The sequence below is a fragment of the Channa argus genome, chromosome 8 (assembly GCF_033026475.1).
Source record: "Channa argus isolate prfri chromosome 8, Channa argus male v1.0, whole genome shotgun sequence".
Classification (NCBI taxonomy): Eukaryota; Metazoa; Chordata; class Actinopteri; order Anabantiformes; family Channidae; genus Channa; species Channa argus.
In genome coordinates, this window is record NC_090204.1 from 22,967,873 (window position 1) to 22,985,521 (window position 17,649).

A 17,649-nucleotide genomic window follows, 5' to 3' on the forward strand; every position below is an offset into this window, starting at 1 on the left:
CCCTGCTCCACGACGTGAACTGCATTTCCCATCATGCCCTGCGGGATTTCTTCCTTCCCCTTTCCCTTCCTGTAGCCTCGGCCCTTCTGCCGTGAAAAAAGGAAGATGAGAAACGGTCGCAGCCGCCGACACTGAACCCAGTCTGACTTCCAGCGGAATGGCGGCACAGTGGCTGCTGACGGAGCGGAAGGCGAGTCCTGCTGCCGTTTACGGGCCTTGAACGCGACGCGAGCGCCGCTGGAGCTCCGGAGCCTGGAGGAGAGGCGGGTGGAGCTGCAGCCTGCCGGGCCGAGCCGTGCCGTGCCGAGCCGAGCCGAGCCGAGCTGAGCTGAGCTGAGCTGCTGTCAGTGATCATCCAGCTGCAGGACTGAAGCCTCGACAGCACCGCACCCTGAAACCAGACCCGATCTCTCCTTGCGCCCCCTTTCAGGTGAGCTGCACATCTGGATGTATACTTGCTCTGCGTGGTCAGACTGGCTCGAATCTAATTCTGTGTCGCGCTGTCAGCTCTGGGCTCCTCTTAATCCGTTTCCGATGTGAGACAGGAACAGGTGAACTGATTCTGTGACCTGATCCCGAACCTGATTCAGACCAGACAGGTGACACTACAGCATCACTGTGTGGGGTGGGGTCAGTTTAAAGAGAGCCCTGTTGTTCCAGGAACAATAAAAACAGAAACAGGCAAAAGGTGTAAAAAGTAAACACATGTTTTTTAAAATTAAATAATTTGAGGTTTAATTGTTGAAAACTATTTTTCCTGTCAGGTTCATAAATTACAGTAACAAACTGGTTGTTCAGGGTCTGGGCCCTGGGTGTTCTGTTGGAGCTTTAACCGTGGATTACTGGATGGGTCCACCAGGCACAGGGCCAAAGGCCAAAGATGTCCAGTGGCTCAGACAGACAAAAAACCGATAACGGGACCTTGGACACGGATCCAGGCCATTGTTTACCCATAATACATCCATGGCTCTAGTTAGGACACAAGAAGGGACTAAATCTGGGACTACAAGTAAATGTAGCACTAAGGACAGTTGAGGGACACTGAGAAATAAAGGTAATTTTATTATAAGAGGTTATAAGAGGTTTTTCCTATTAATTTTATAGAGAACAAACATCCGTCCAATCAGCAGCTGGACATTAATAGCTGTCACTCTGTTGCCTTGTAGACATGGATCCGTGTTTCAAGGCTCGATGATGTTTTGTTGTAAAACCAGGACAAAATAAAACAAGAGTTTGTGGACTCTTCGTGACCCTCATCGGCCAAAATGTCTGCAGTGATTTTCAACCTAAAAAACATTATATCCAACTGTTTTGATAATTTTTATTTGTTTAAAGAGGCCATAGTCTGAATAAAATTAGATTGATTTTCATATTCTGGGGCCGTACGAAAGTAGTTTTAGAGCATTTGTTATTGAGTAATTTCACAGTTTTTTTTTTTTTTGCTATAATGAGCGTATAGGAAGTCTCTCTTTTTTTCTTCTCTGCAAACAGTTTTTTTTTTAGCTCGTGTCTCTTTAAGAGTCCACTCTGTTCTGATTGGACAGCTTGTGGACACCTGCCAGTGGGCTGAGCAGAGCAGGGGGGCACAGGTGTAGTATGAGAGCGTTTTGGACACAAAACGTCTGCATTCATATGTAGGACTTTCAGGAGTGTTCTGGAGTCTCTAGGAGCCGATGGAAAGTCTCAGGACAAAGTGGACAGAGACAGATGTAGTTTTTGCGTGATTTGTTGTCGTTATTAATCTCATGTCAGGAACTTTGGCGTTGATTAACGCAGAAACCCATCAACACATTAACAGTTAAATATACTATGGACAACATGGACCCTTTGATTAGAGTTCATCTTTAGCGTTGCTCTCACCGGTCTGCTTGTGCAAGATACGCCTCAAATAACAAACGTTACAACGTGATGCAGCAGTGTTAATACGACAAAGTCTCACTGACACTTCTTCTTATTTTCTTGAGAAGGAAGAGCATTTGTCCTATAAGCTGTGCAGCCTCAAAAGTTAACAAACATGTCCACACTCTAGGGTCACTTCCCAATACAGTACTGTTAGTGTGTGTCCTCATCTTCTGTTACCATTTTCTCTTTTAAATAGATTTTTATTCAATGAAACACTGAGAAGTTGATCGTGGGTAAAGATCTGATCTCCAATGGCAAATCTGTCCTCTGTCCATACATGCATTACATATTAGATGCAGAATTGCTGGTGATGGAAAACAGCCTTCAACAGAATGTATAAGATTTTCACCAACCACTGACTGTGTTAGTTTCTTATATAGTCTGATCCTGTTGGTGATCTAGTCAAAGTTTTTCGTATCTGGTGTCCACTGTTTGTCCTGATCCTCTCCTGTTGTTGCAGTGCCCCTGCAGGCTGCAGCATGGAGCGTTCCGGGAGCATCCAGCTGGATATCCCAGACTTCAGTAACTCGGTTCTGTCGCACCTAAACCAGCTGCGCGTTCAGGGCCGCCTCTGTGACATCGTTGTCAACGTTCAGGGCCAGAGCTTCCGTGCCCACAAGGTGGTCCTCGCTGCCAGCTCACCTTACTTTCGGGACCACATGTCTCTGGGCCAGATGAGCACTGTGTCACTGACAGTCATACGAAACCCATCAGTGTTTGAGCAGCTGCTGTCATTTTGCTACACGGGCCGCCTCTGCCTGCAGCTGGCCGACATCATCAGCTACCTGACGGCCGCAAGCTTCCTGCAGATGCAACACATCATCGACCGCTGCACCCAGATCCTGGAGGGTATTCACCTGAAGATCAGTTTGGTTGACCTGGATGAGGAGCCCAGGGAGGAGGCAGTGCAGAGCTCCAGAGGCAGCAGGACCCTAGAGGCCGTGGTGCGAGGAGGCAGTCATCTGCGTCTACTTGGCCCGCGGGGAGGTGCCGATATGTGTGAGGCGGTCAGCCCTGCTGAGGAGCCTCTCAGCCCCCCACCAACTGTTGAGCACAGCGGGCTAGAGGGGCCTGGGGCCACCACCAGCAGAGTGGGCAAAGAACCGATCCTCCGCATAAACAGAGCAGGTCAGTGGTACGTGGAGACGAGCAGCGAACCTGAACGGACTGGCAGTGCTGAGGAGGGAAATGGTGTGGATGGAGTCAGGATAAAGACGGAGAGAATGGAGGAGTGGATTGGAGCAGGAGAGCACCACCAGGAAGGGGGGCCAGTGGAAGAGGGGGCCACTGTGATGATTGACACGTCAGGACGCAGCACGGTGGTGACTGGGCCTGTGGGAGCGCTGGGGACCCGGAACATTCAACCTTCCTCCAGCTTCAGCGAAACAGACAGGTGAGTCCCAAACTTATGTAAATAACTGACGTGTGTAGGTGTCTGTGTTGATGGGTTTTTATGCATGTCAGGTTCAGTCCCACCGGCAGCGTGGTTGTGCTGTCGGACCGGCAGAGAGCGAAGAGTGAGTCTCCCAACCGGGTCGACGAGCTGCGACAGCCTAGCTCCCAGGTAAAACATCAGACTACACACATCCAGATTTTACCTGGAAAAAGGGGCTGCATTCACATAAACTTTGTCAGAAAATGATTAACCCCGAATCTTCCATATCTGTGGTTAAATGTCCTTAGTTAAACCTTAAAGTACAATAGTGTTTAACCTAATGAAGGTGGACAACTGAAAGTAAAACCCAACGAAATATGGGTCAAACACATTGCTCCAAAATCACCATAGGTATTTATTTATAGAGTAAAATCTTCTTAAATCTTTCTTAAAGAACACTAGAACCTAACAAGAGACCCTTTCAGCCTACTCACTGACAATTCCACCAGGTCCAGCTGCATTGTATTCTGGCTCTGATGGGATTAGGGTTAGGGTCATCCAGGAATTAAGCAAGTCCAACACCAGATTTCTAAACGGTAACTCAGACATGTGGAGCTATGCTAAAGCTGCACTTGAGCCTCATCAGTTTGACAAAGTCCGGCTTGTTCATTCAGTATCCAGTCACATTCAGTCTGTCCTGCTCTTGGGTGGGCTAATGTTGTTTCTCTCATTCTGCCAGGGGGAGGAACATGCATCATTTGATATGGGTGGCTATGAGGACTACCTGAGGGAGCAGGTAGGAGACCGATGGTTCCGCTACAATCCTCGCCTCACCTGTATCTACTGTTGCAAGTCCTTCAACCAGAAAGGGAGTCTGGACCGCCACATGCGCCTACACATGGGCATCACACCGTTTGTCTGCCGCATATGTGGTAAGAAGTACACCCGCAAAGACCAGCTGGAGTACCACATTCGCAAGCACACCGGCAACAAGCCCTTCCACTGCCATGTCTGCGGCAAGAGCTTCCCCTTTCAGGCTATCCTCAACCAGCACTTCCGCAAGAACCACCCAGGCTGTGCCCCCCAGGAAGCTCACAGTGCCTCGCCTGAGACCACCACCACCTCTGTCACATCCAGGGGTGGCCCGAGCGACGAGGCCTCCCCCAGCCAGGAGGAGCCTGAGGGCGGGGGCAGCGGCAGTGGCGGTGGCCAGTATTGTGAGGGTCCTCAGGCCTCGGTCTCCACCACAGGGCCCGACTGAACCCGAGAAAGGGTGGAGGGTAGGGTCAGTATTGGGCTGGGGGGTCGGCAGTCGTGGACAGCTGGTTTGGTTCTGCACCTGAAGCCAACGGAACCACACCTTAACCCGCTGAAGTCAAAGCTATGACAGAAAGGACACCTCAGAGTCCGAACTGAGATTTTTTTCCGCTTTAAACCGCATCTACCTTCACTAACCAAACCGAACAGATTAAGCTAAACTGAAGAAATGCCACACACTCCAGTAACCTCACGCACCACACAATGCAGTGGTTCTCGTTTGCCTCCATCTAGCTTATGTTACAGATTTACACGTATTATTCGTTCACAATGCAGCATCCTAACAGCCTGTCTGGTGCACACTTTGCCAAACTACCCAATGCCAGTGTAACTGTTCAAATCCTTCATCTTTGCCTTGAGACAATCTGAAGCAGTCGGGTTAATGGAAACAATCCTGTGTGCGCTTTAAGTGCCACAATGGCTTAAAAGATTGGGTTGCACAAAAAGGTTCAATGAAAAAACTAAAAGTGTTTTAAATAGAGTTCCAGTGGGATTGGAGTCTCTGGTCTTTTCCTGTTAGTTACTGTAAAATGTTTAGCTGACGCTCAGTTCAGTGTGGATAAAGGTTTCACGCTACACAGCTTTACACCATCCATCCTGTCTTTACAATGACCCCCGATCTTAAAAACCGAGGTTTTTCAATATTTTTTACTCATACAAGTTGAAGTGATTTAAGCGACACCTTTTTGGAATGCAACAGCAATAGTGTTCCTGAAAAAAGTTAAACCCAAAAAGTCTAAAATCTCAAATACTTGTTTTAGGTTTTAGGCTATTGCACTGTGTCACTGGAGCTGATCCCCAATTATTCAAGTTCCTCCTAGTTAACATGAGAGCAGCAGTTAGAGAAAGTAAATGTTTGGTTTTAATCTATAGAAATTAGAATCAGGAAAAGAAGCTTAAATAGCTGAGAGGTTCTCAAACTCGTTTTCTTCTAGAATTATCTTTGATCCTCCGTTATAAATATTGTACATATGAGGACTAACTAGCACTTCCCAAATCTCTCACCTGTATCCCGTGGGGGGTCTTTAAGTCAATAAAACTATCTCAGGCACTGCTGCTTCTTGTCCAGCAGTACACAAACCTTCTTTCATTCAAAAGCTCCGGGATTTGGAACATTCATGTCCCTGAGGCTCGAGAATTCCATTTTGTGTGAACACATAGGATGAAAAGTGAAGAACTCCAATCTCACTGGATCAAATGGATTATTGGGCCGTAACATTCGGTATAAATTTTCATTGTGATCATTGTGGCTGCTAATTCAGTTTTAAAGATCGGGTTGATTATATTGCACCATCCGGCAGCCTTTTTGACTGAACAGACACACAGCAGGAAAAACTGGACCACGTCCAGCCTCAGATAAGCTACACAGCTCAGTTACCTCTCATCACTACGCAATACAGCTGCTGCACTGCACCGTACAGCACCACCGGGGGGCGCTCTGACCCACTCGCGCAGAGATCTCCCATCAGTCTTCTCAGATACAAACAAGCACGTGTTTATTGTTTTGTTTTGTTTTTTATTTTTCTTGGACACTTTTTTTTTTTTTTTTTTTTTTTTTTTGGTCAGACAATGTGTGTGACACAAGCTTCATGTTCGAGGAGGAAACGGTGTCGTGACCCGATCAGTAACATCCGTCGCTGTCAATCTAAGTTACATCTGCTGCACGTCTGAGCTTAGGAGAAAACCAGTAGAAGTGAAGGAGATGCAGGGAAGTAATAACTTTGAATACATCGGAACAAAGACACAGCAGAACAAGAGCAGAACAGCTGTGTCATCAAAATACCAAGGTTAGCTTACATGCTAATTCAAGCTGTGCTAAATCATCTTGTACAAATTGTGTTTTCCTGGCTCAGAGTTAATGTGTTAACACCACCCAGTGTTATTGCTAGCAGCTCTTGTTTTTTGAGCTAGTTAGCTGCCTCGTTTAGCTGAAGCTTACTATTTACCGTTAGCCTCCATTTTGTTAGCTAATGCTAACCACGAGTTGGTACAGCCATAAATGCCACATTAGTTTGTAGCCTGCTGATAAATTTTGCTTATTTTAAGTTGCACAGATATGTTATTCCACACCGTAGATATCTACTGATAGTTGTGTGCAGAGTCTCGCACAGGAAAGTCCATGAAACTGACAGACATTGTAACTTACTTCTTAAGGAAATGATTTTCAGATCACAAATACAAACATATGAGAACAAAGCTCTGCACAATTATTCTATAAACAGCACCAAGTGCAGTATTTCAGTTATAAAAAAGGGGATTGAAGACCCTGTCTAAGCACGACTCAAGGTGAAGGTGAGCGCTAGCTTTCTGCGTGCGTTGACTAGCTACCTGACATTGATCCATGATGGATTCGGCTGGTTTCTCAACCAGCAGTTACAAGGCAGTAATGTTTTTTTGGGCAGGATAACTCCTCTGATGACATAGATAAAACGCCAAGTGGCCATTGCCTCGTGGGTGTGACGTCACCTGAAAACTATCATTTGTAGCTAATAGCTAGCTAATGTGAGATAGTCAGGTGACATCATGCACCTGATTGTCACTGATTGTTAGCCGTTTTCTCTTTTACCTCATTCTACGCCGCAAACCTGCTTTGTTATAAGAGCTAGCAGCTGTACGTAGCTAGTTATGTATAGTTTAAACGTTATGGACCTTTTTAGAGTTGATGTATCAGAGACCGACGCAGAAGATCCCTGCTGATGTCCAAACTGAAACGCTAACAAAACACTTAATAACCTGTATGTAGAGTTAGACAAAAGGAAAAGGTTTATGTTTCAAATGCTGTAGGAACAGTTAGTGAAATCTCGCCTAGAACGGGTAACTAGCTTCTCCAACAAGAGCAAACTTTGCATAGGATGATTAATGATCCAGTGATCACAGCTAAATGTGAGCGATTACTTCTGTATGAAGTGCGGTTGCACATGTGCAGCAGACGTAATGCAGGATTGACAACTGATGCTTCTGATCGATCTGACATCGATCCAGTAGCGACAGGACAAGGAGCCAGACCCTGTCAGACCAGATGGATGTAGTCGCCAGGTCATGGAGCTGGACAAAAAAAAACAAAAAAACAAACGCTCCAGAGGTCGAAGTTCACCTGCTTGAGGGCAGGTGCAGGTCTGACCACCTGGCAACCAAAGGAAAGACGGTATGACCCCGTTGGTCCTCCAAAACGCCAAAACACTTCAGCACTTATCAGATACGGGGTCTGAAACAGAAACTTTTTATAATAACTGAACAATGGAAAATCAACATATTATCAGACAAACATATTTAAACTACTAAGATGTTTTTTTGCATATTGTAAAGAAGCCAGGAGTTGAATTCAGATGTGTGGTAAGCAGGTAGCACATGGATCGGCTGTTACTGTTTTTCTACAGAGCTGTGAATCAGATTCTCAGTGGATGGTCAATTTTTTTATGCAAGTGAAGCCAGCGGCTCTGTCCTCGCTCCGGCCGGCTGGACTCGAGTTTTCCTCCAGATCGCACCGCCGCCGCGCTCACTCTTCAGGCTAAAACAGGAACTATCAGGTATACAGACTCTTTTCTTTTATTCAGTGAATCGGATGTTCACCTTTCCCTACGTAGCAGAATGCTAACGGCTAAACCTCAGTGCAAGAAATAAAACTCTCCTGTAAATACACAACAGCAGCAGGTAAGAAACCCCTGCAAGTCACAGCAGAGGAAAACAGAAAACACATACTAGGGCTGGGCAATATGGAACAAAAAAAAAAAAAAAAAAAAAAAAATCCAAAAAAAAAATCACAATAACCACAAGACCTCTTTTGAATGAACCACAGCCACAGAAAATCCTGGTTTGTGTTGGGATGACGGGTATTCTTAAACACCTGCACAGGCACAGACCCTGTTCTAAACCAGTTGTTTGGTGGCAGTCTTTACCTCCACATGTCCTTCGTTTTGTGAAATCAGGACGCCTTCTGTCCCGGTCACATGTCACCGTGACCGATTTCACTTCATGCCATCCGCTGTGCGAATACCATTAATTAGCACGTTGGACTGTAAGAAACCCAAAACCTGCAAAAATAGTGCAGTTATTACTCACACAAATATATAAATGCAAATGTAGTTTATTGAAGAAAATAATCAGAATATATACTTAATAAAATCTTTATTGCATTTTTGAATCTCACAAGACACAAAAAGCAACTAACGACTTGCACAGTTTGACTTATGCAGAAAATATTTATTAAAATGTCTGGACGTCTTGAGGCAACGTGCTATTCTGTCTGACATTGACGGAATAGTTTGAGATTTATTCAAGCTCGTCTTAATAGAAATTCGAGTAATATTTACGCAGAGTACACGCATGAAAAAGGCCCAATAAGTTAAATGAATCAAATCTCACAATCTCTCTCGGTTGCCTGCGACCCCTAAAGTTTCATATGAGTGACTGCATTTGCAGTTTTATAAACTCTAATGAGCTGATACTTTCACACTTGTAATAAATATATAGTCATATCTCTGAGCTGTTGATCAAATTAATAAGCTTGAAGCTACAGTGTGCAACTTAAGCGAATTTTAACATAAGACACTGAATCAGTCCTCTCTGTTCTGATATACCGCTTTACTTTGCTCTGCACGGCTCGTAGTTATACAATTACAATAAATAAGAAGCTAATAAACTTACTGATCAAACAAACTGTTGCTTTTGTCTGATTGGTCAGTAGCACGAGTCTCGCTCACAGAGAGGTGGAGGCTTCAACTGCACCTCTACATTAGGAGCAGCGTTGCAGCCTATTTCTGTTTATGTGAAAAATGTTGCCTAATGTAACTTTTATCTTCTGAAGGGCTTTGTCATAGAATATACAACCTGTGGGTTAATCAAACTAGCACGAACGGGTCCAAACCGATCCAGATATGTCCACGCAGGCATTTTGCACCAGCTACGTGTAAATCCAGTTCATCTGAAAGCTTAAATCAAACACTGTAGTTTTAGCCCGAATAAGCTCTTCTAACATTGATTTAGTATCGATGGACCTGAGAAAGGTTCATCTGACTAAGGTGAAACCATTCAGAAGTTTAACCCACAAAAGCTGATATTATTGTGAATTAAAAGGTCATTTCTACTTTTCCCAGTCCTGATGGTCAGTTACTGAGCCTACAAACAAAATCCAAAACCAATTTTTGTGTTGAAACTTGTTTTAAACGCTCTTCCGATTAGTTCAATTTGCGATTAAACGAAAACAGTCCACAGTTCGTGTTAAAGCACAAGAAGATCCACACTGTGTGCAGATGTTTCAGCAGCTTTCTCGAAGTTTTACTCTTTTGTACCTGAGCACTTGGGAAAAATTTAACAAATTAATATTAACGTGTATTTTAGAAGGTTTCAGGCAGAAAATGTATTTAGTTGATGTTTGCAAATGAACAAATTTGAATTTAATACTTATGAGAAATCGGTATTTAAGAAAACCCAGCATGAAGTTTTGACCTAATAAAGACAAACATGTTGCCCAGCTCCAACACAATTATTCCGACTGAACCAACTCAGTGCAGTGAAGAGATGAAAAGTTAGCGTTTCAGAGATGATATGATCAGCATTTTTCCCTCTGTTTTATAGAGAATAAATATAGATATTTAGAGTGGTGCCTAAAAGTTTATGAACCCTTGTAGTGATTTCTAGTTTTCTGTAAAGTCTGGTCTGAATGTCCTTGATCTACCGGACAGTCGACCGCTCTTCCTCTGTAACCATTTCCCGCCTGGTCAGCATCAACAACTCTTCTTCTGAGCAATCTCCTTTTTTTTCCCTCGTCTTATTGTTTAAAGTTGTTCGAGGATGTGTTAAAAACATTTTCTAAAGGGTTCACAAACTTCCGAGCATCACTGCACTGATCAAATGCAGCGAGAACATGTTAAGGTAAAGTCTGCCACTCGAAATTGTGGCTCAGTCACTTTTCTCCTTTCTGCACTGAGTGGTGGCTGAGTTCGGTGAAGCAGTAAAGGACAGCACATCCTTTCAAGCCAGTTCAAGTCAAGAAACAGCTGCTTCCAGAGCGGCCGGAACCCATAACCTGGGTAGGTCTGGTTCCTGCTGCTCAAGGAATCTGTAAAGAAGGAAAGGTCGGATCAAAGTCGTGTTCAAACCCAACCGTTAAGGAAAGGTCACGTTTCTTATTGTAACCCACATCAGCAAAAAAAAAAAAAAAAAAAAAAAGTTTCTCCTTGAACATTTTCCCTCCACAAATGAGCTGCACTAGAGTTTATTTGTGACCAGACCAAGACCACATCTACTAAAGGGTCATTGTGCAGTTTCTTTTGGTTTGCACTTGAGTGCGGTTGCCATGTTCAATCTGGCCGATGTGAACCAGGTCGAGCACAGTTTGATTTGAGGCAGGTTTAAAAAGCAGCTCAGGATCCGACTTTTCCTCTTTGAAGGTTCCTCGGTTCAGTTCGGTTTCACCTTCAAACTGTGAAAACAGCCAAACCTCATCATCATCCTCCTTTGGTCTTCATCGCGTCTTTCACTCGGTCAAGGCTTCAGTTCTTCTGATCAGCTCTTTACAACAAACGCCAAACATTGCTTTCACCTTTTTTTTTCTTTTTTCTTTTTTCACTTTTTATTATGTGAATCAAATGTTTAGTATATGATTATCCAGTTAACTTGACCACAACATGCCTAATTATAAATCATTTAGATATATTCACTTAATGAAATTTACTCTTTACTGTTGATTCTTAAAGTTATATCCCTAATATATCGAAGCTGAAAATGACTCAAAGGAAAAAAAATGGAGTTTAGTAAATTAACTTTTAATACTGTACATGTTTTTAAAGAGGAGGTACTTAACATGTAGTAGACAAACCTGAAAGGTTTTATGTGAAGCTCTTTTATGTTGCATGTCTTTGTTGCTAAAACATGGGGGTTGGGGGGGGGGTGTGAGGCCAAAGGTTGATTAGTTTAGTAAAAATGTGAAAAAAGCTTCTTTCACTATGACCACTAGATCACTCACCGGTCACATCTCCTTCTAAGGAAATAAAGCACTTTAAGTGTCAAAACGGCAGCGTCTCGCCTCATTCATTACTCTTCAATCTTCCAGAAAATAGCCAGGTTCTGGTTGGTTGGTTTACCCCGACCTCTGAAAACAGAGTTACGATGCGTAGCAGTTAAACAACCGCGTTATTAAATCAGACGACGCGTCAAGGTCCCTGTGCAGCATCGGTACACGACAGTGGTTCGGTGAACATTACGAATGTCTTCAGCTGTGGTGTCAGGGATTTTTGTTACGGCTGGAAGAAACAAAAGGTTTATGCTACACCTCAAAAAAAGCGTGGTAATTATATTTTACAAATCCGGCAAGGAACTTTTCACAGTCACCTTGCAGATGATTCATAAGGCTGCTTAATTTCCTGTATCAAGTGTTTGAGTCTGACTCTGAAAACCCTCAGTCTTGACACACACTCTCCTCTAGAACTGCAACCAGCTACAAAGCGGCTCCGTCATCAGAGTGTGAGTGCGAGTGGGTGAATGAGAAGCAGTGTGATAGGAAGCACTGCCGACCATTCAATTAAAACACGTAACCAACCTTTACACATACGTGTTTTTGGAATATGGATTAGGGCCGTCACTTTTTATGATCATTCAAACATGGGAATAAATGAATAGTCAAATTGTTTGAAGTATAATTGTTCAGTCCATCAGTGCAACAGGCCTTGTGGTCCAGTGCAGTTCATATGTTTCTTCTGACCCCTTCAGTTAATTAGGCTGGTAATGTTTTTGAGGCTGTTTTTGAGGCTGATCGCACAATAATGACACTGAAGCTTCGGAGATACGGAAAAGTAAACTGGGTTCCAAACAGCTGAAGTAAGGATGGAACGTGAGTGTGTGAGCTGTCTGCAGCAATCGGCTAGTTAAAACTTGTGAATCTCCCCCTGGTTCAGTTTCATGTGTGACCCTTTGTATTTGTTTGCATGTTGGAAGGAAGCAGGAAGAAGAAAGCCAATCAAAGTCCGTATATAAAAATGGACATAGAGAGAGAAATAACAGCTTTTTACTCGCTAGTTAACAAGAGCCGCAGATGCTGTGGCAGATTTTGTCCACCAATAAGCTCAGTCCAACTGGAAAACCACATTCAGCAAGCAAAGGTATTAAAAAGCTGCTCGTCTACAGTCATCCAGTCCTGAACAGTCACATATCACAGTTTTACACACAAGACGCTACATTTTTATATTTTGTGGATTCTGAGGTCAGATTAAAGCAGCAGCTCGGCGACTGTTGGACAGTTTTTATTGGCGGCAGGGGTCGGCCACGCGGCCGGTGAAAATCAGCGTGTTGATGGTCGACTCTCTGATGAGCAGCAGAAACGGCCGGTCTGCCATGAAAACCTCCTGATTTAAGTTGATGGAGCGTCCGGTGACCACGACGGCAGAGGCCGCTGCTGCCTCGCTGCCCTCCTCGTTCACCTGCAAAAGGGAAGTAATCGCCGTAAATGTCTGAACCACCACACTACAGGTCTCCCTATATATTTAACCACCATTTAAAACAATACTTAGACCTTTACTTTAGGAAATGAGATTTACAAAAACATAACTGGAAATATAGTCAAATCCACAGTGAGCAGCGAGTGGCCGTCACTGATGTCACCTAACTGACCTCCAGGAAGGCTTTGTGGTAGGCGTCTGAGATGTAGATCATATCACTGCCGTCCTCCAGGATTCCTGCAACAAACGCAAACACGGGACTGAGCGAAAGGACACATTTACATGCATGTGTGGGTTAAACCAGTGATGGACAGCAAACCACCACAGGTAAATATAGATAGAAAAACATCAGTTTATCTGGAGTGTGGACACTGCCAGAGACAGGGGGACATAGTTCCGGGTTGAAGCACCTGGCAGGCTGGCCTTCTCAGCGCTGAACAGGTCGACAAGCCCCATAGCCTGCAGCTTCTCCTTCAGACTGAAGCTGTCCTCCACTGTGAACCGAGGGACGTTGACAGCGATGCTGGTTTCCTTCATCCCGTCCAACCAGCTGGTCAGTTTTTTCAGGGTCAGACTCTCCTCCACCTCAACACAACAAAGACGTTAAAGTGCATTTTTAGACGGAACGTGGGCTTTAAACAGTGGCCCCTCGTTTCCTACAGGGTAGTTGGACACTGGAAAGCAGGAAGACATTTAATAACATTTAATAACCGACGAGACCAATTTGAAAATTCCTGAACTATTCCTTTAATTTATCTATCTAATACTGGCTGAAGGAGATTGTGGTTTGTTCAATCCACAGAGACACTGACGACGTCAGGGCCAAAGAGCAAAGAGAATCTCTCAAACTTGACCGACGGATAACTACCTTACTGAGCAGGGTGTGTTTGTTCGGCAGGATGAGCACCATGGTAATATCGTCTCCACGGTACGGCATCTCCAGGAGCTGCACCTGGTCTTCGGGGAAGTTTCCGTACCTGAACTTGGTCAACTGGTACATCATGTCCACCGAGCAGGAGCGACTTGCACTGACTTGGAAATTACGGGCAACGACATCCTCTTTGTTGAACTTGTTCTTCCACTGACCCTGAGAGGCAGAATCAACAGTGAGGAAAATTCAAACCAAATTCAACTTATTTTCCAGCGCACTATGGCACAAAAACCGGCCGTTCTTTATCATAATCTTCTTCTACAGTATCTATTGAGTCTCCGTTCTTCACACTTGTGCATGTGGCTGCAGGACCAAAGATTTCAGTCGGGAAAGTTTGGAGCACACTTCCCCGGAGTTTGGTTTAGACAATGACATAACTCTGGCAGTGATGCTTCTCTCTGAGCAATCACTACTTTTCACATCACCTTTTAGTGTCACCTCAGCCTACTTCGAACTTCAACATGCAGGTGTTATCAGGGATGAGGTTGCCATCATGCAAATGATCCCTAAGAGAAATGTAAACTTTACATTGTTCGCAAATCTTCTCAGAGAATTTGGTGAAGAATTTTTAAATATTTATTTTGACGTTTTTAAACTAAAATAAATGGATTTACCAAAAGAGATTAGAAAAAAAACCCATAATGAAATAAAAGTAATGATAGCTGCTAAAAAATGAAAATAGAATAATAAAATATTTGTTTTAAATGTATGTACATTGATTCATCACAGACCTAGTGTTCTGCTGACAGCTGCCTGCAGGTCCTGCTCATTACGTGTTCTGAAAGTCTGTGTCGTTTATAACCTTTAGATGGCGACGTAGTGCTACAAGGCCTAGCGTTAACTTCCCTGAGGGAAGTACGTAGGTCAGCGTGTCAGGCGGAAAATGAGGCGCCGTTTCCATTTAAACTGAGAAACACGATCATGCATTTTCAGCCACCTGTCACATGGACATTAAACTAGAAAAGAAAAGCTCACGTTCGGAGTTTCCATCGAAAGAAAACCCCGTTAACAGAAAACCAAGCAGAGAGCAGTTTGTTTCGCAGCAGCAGGACCAGACTGTTTCTAAAATGCCACCTCAGAGCGACATGTTATTACCTGTGAGGTTGACGTTGAAGCCCGTCATATTGTGCGTCATGGCCTGAAGTAAATAGTTTAACATACACTCACGGTCTTTGATGAACTTTGAAACAGTTCTGAAAGAGTTTTGTCAGATTATTTTTCTCAACTAAAACAACAATTTAAAAAAAAGAAGAAAATAAACTAAAACTAAACATTGTTACTTCACAGTTTAAGCCTCCGGGTTTCTCTCCTCCAATCAGGCTCTGAGTTTTCGACTGTTCAGGTACCTTAAAGTAGATGGCGTTGACAAGGACCAGGACGGTGGCGGAATCCAGTGCACCCTCTGGCAGTGTGTCCCGGATCAGGTTCTTTGTCTTGTTGGCAATCCAGTCATTGATGATGACCCGTGCCGTATCTGGGTCTTCCTGCAGGACAGGACCAGTTTCATCAGGTACGTGCTGTCAGGTGTCCGAGTTTACACAAAGAACCGTGACATTACCTTGAAGTTGAGAGGCAGCAGTTTGGCTCCGTACACTGTCTCACTGATATTCTGATAGGTCTCGTTGAAGGCCAGAGATTTGTCTCCAAACAGTCTGTTGGCAGAGATCAGCTCGGTGGTTGTGTCCTTCTTCCTGTACAGGCGACAGTTCAGCTTGGCGAAGAAGAAGTGGACCTGATCCGATGTCTTCTCCTTGGTGGTGTCAAACTCAAACACCTGCTCACAGTAACACACCAACAATGTTAGTTCAGTTTTTTATCAGGAAGAGGTCTTCATTGGTTGACTTAGTTCTGATAAACCAGGACTCCAGTGGGGTCGGGTCCTAATTTTCTCAATCAACATGCTTTTAAAGGGTTGTGTTCTCTTTCGTCTATGAAACATTCATTATATTAGTTTCATCATGTTGCTGCTGGCATGTTCTGTCTCTCTGTTTGACCCCATTTAGGGTCTTGGGTCTGATAATCTGCAGGTTCGGCTGGTTCATAACTCTATGGACATGGGTTACTTCATTCTAGGAAAACAATTTATGGACACCTGGTTTGCATGGGTCCGTTTTGTATTGGATCCAATGTTGTTGATGCTGATTCTGACAGTAAACAGGACAAACCTAAGGTGTCTGACCGTGTTACGGTCTAAACATGGACCAGGAGGAGGGTTAATGGGATGAATCCTGCTGAATCCTCGATCAACCTTTACAGACTTTACAGAAATTATAAAAAGGAAATCAAACTTATTTTTAAAAAAATTTACGTCTTTACAAGAGCTCGGTCTGACCTTCATGATCTCCTCCAGTGTCTGGTTGCAGGCTCCCAGTTTGGTCATGGCAAATGCCGTGGAGATGCTGATGGGGGACATAAAGATGTTGGACTCGGGGGGCTTGGTGCTGGACAGCTGTTTGTACAGTGATAGGGCAAAGCGGCTGTTAGCCTTCGACAGCTCCCACACTCGGGGGTTGGTGGACTCGGGGACCGTCTCATTCTCTGGTGACAGGTCCTCGGCGTCAGGCCTGCGATAGATGCAGCGTGGCTCCAGGGGGAGCTGTTTGGGTTTAGCGCTGCAGATGTCCGGGTGGACGCTGAGAGAGAGGGACGGCAGGAATGCCAGAACCAACAGCCAATTAGCAGCCCTCATTCTGGAGAAACAGTTCTAGGGAGACCCAACAAAATCCACAATGTGTTACTACTTTAACAAAGACTCAGGAGGCCACGATCAATAACACTGTAAATGTTCGGGTCACTTGTGAGCGATTTGAATCACTGAAAACCAGTTTGAGTTAAGAAACTGAATTTTGGATCAGAAACAGACCCGAGTCTTGCTACTGAATCTTGGGTTTAAACCAAGGAAGCAAAAACAAACACCAAAAAGCAAATTTCTCTTTGTAAGGAAAAATAGTAATTAACACACTGATAACAGAAGCCGGATTTCTGTGTGTTTAAAAGGCTGATTTTACAATTTTAGGTCAGTATTAAAACACTCAATACAGAGATTTAAAACATTTCTTGGTTTTGTCCTTTACTCTCAATCTGTGATGAGTTTCATCATGTTTTTGGAAACTATGACCACTGCTTTTTAAAACTCCCTTCATATGTTAATTGCTTGTCATATTGTCTTTATGTCATGTGAAGCACGGAGTTGACTTGCTGCTAAAATGTATCACACCAATACACATGTTTGTACACACACTTAGACGTTGCCTCAGGAAGGCAAATCATTTTCAGTTGAAGTGAACAGGCATTAAAAACCAAAATTAATCAACATCAACATTTGGACATAAAAAACAAGAAATGTGAGCTGAAAGCGTTGTAATGAGTCCTGACCAAACCAGATGCCAGACTTAACATGTTAACACACACACACACAGCTTCTCTAACAGTTTTTAGGATTTAAAATCTTAAATGTTACCTGAGCAGGTAGTCGTGCGTTTCCAGACAGTTGTGCAGTTTAAGCTGAACTCAGGTCAGTGTCCTGCAGAGCACCAACCATCACATCAACCTTTGAGACATTGATTGACTGTTGGTCCACAACAGAGATTTCTACCAGGAAGCATCAGCACACAAACACAGTGATGATTAACTCATGTCCTCCACACGAAAACACAGCTGCAGGACACGGCGTCTCCGTCACAAACGCCAAC

The 17,649-nt window shown here is 44.0% G+C and overlaps 2 protein-coding genes across 4 annotated transcripts; one reads left to right on the top strand and one right to left on the bottom strand.

The window, feature by feature from the left end:
• The first annotated feature begins 61 nt into the window (after positions 1–61).
• On the top strand, positions 62–11,534 carry zbtb37 (zinc finger and BTB domain containing 37). Of its 2 annotated transcripts, none has more exons than XM_067513521.1 (4): positions 62–430; positions 2,363–3,295; positions 3,367–3,466; positions 4,017–11,534. In XM_067513521.1, the coding sequence occupies exons 2-4, from the start codon at positions 2,382–2,384 to the stop codon at positions 4,536–4,538; spliced, it is 1,536 nt and encodes a 511-aa protein (XP_067369622.1). In that variant the 5' UTR covers positions 62–430; positions 2,363–2,381; the 3' UTR covers positions 4,539–11,534. The 2 variants fall into 2 exon arrangements, with proteins under 2 accessions (XP_067369622.1, XP_067369623.1); XM_067513522.1 differs by having other exon boundaries at positions 3,373–3,466.
• Positions 11,535–12,580: 1,046 nt separating this feature from the next.
• On the bottom strand, positions 12,581–17,567 carry serpinc1 (serpin peptidase inhibitor, clade C (antithrombin), member 1). 2 transcript variants are annotated; one of them, XM_067513523.1, is made up of 8 exons: positions 17,418–17,567; positions 16,290–16,661; positions 15,516–15,731; positions 15,304–15,441; positions 13,895–14,113; positions 13,437–13,611; positions 13,199–13,263; positions 12,581–13,008 (listed from the first exon to the last, which is right to left on the bottom strand). In XM_067513523.1, the coding sequence occupies exons 2-8, from the start codon at positions 16,644–16,646 to the stop codon at positions 12,832–12,834; spliced, it is 1,347 nt and encodes a 448-aa protein (XP_067369624.1). In that variant the 5' UTR covers positions 16,647–16,661; positions 17,418–17,567; the 3' UTR covers positions 12,581–12,831. The 2 variants fall into 2 exon arrangements, with proteins under 2 accessions (XP_067369624.1, XP_067369625.1); XM_067513524.1 differs by lacking the exon at positions 13,895–14,113.
• Between the last annotated feature and the right edge of the window lie 82 nt (positions 17,568–17,649).

Bases quoted from the DNA above. Each gene is read 5' to 3' on its own strand.
- serpinc1 (XM_067513523.1), bottom strand. From the start codon at position 16,646: ATGAGGGCTGCTAATTGGCTGTTGGTTCTGGCATTCCTGCCGTCCCTC. The intron at 15,442-15,515 runs GTAATGTCACGG...CCTGTCCTGCAG, and splicing joins TGCTGCCTCTCAACTTCAAG to GAAGACCCAGATACGGCACG. The intron at 13,009-13,198 runs GTCAGTTAGGTG...TCCCTTTTGCAG, and splicing joins ACCACAAAGCCTTCCTGGAG to GTGAACGAGGAGGGCAGCGA.
- zbtb37 (XM_067513521.1), top strand. From the start codon at position 2,382: ATGGAGCGTTCCGGGAGCATCCAGCTGGATATCCCAGACTTCAGTAAC. The intron at 3,296-3,366 runs GTGAGTCCCAAA...TATGCATGTCAG, and splicing joins AGCTTCAGCGAAACAGACAG to GTTCAGTCCCACCGGCAGCG. The intron at 3,467-4,016 runs GTAAAACATCAG...TCATTCTGCCAG, and splicing joins TGCGACAGCCTAGCTCCCAG to GGGGAGGAACATGCATCATT.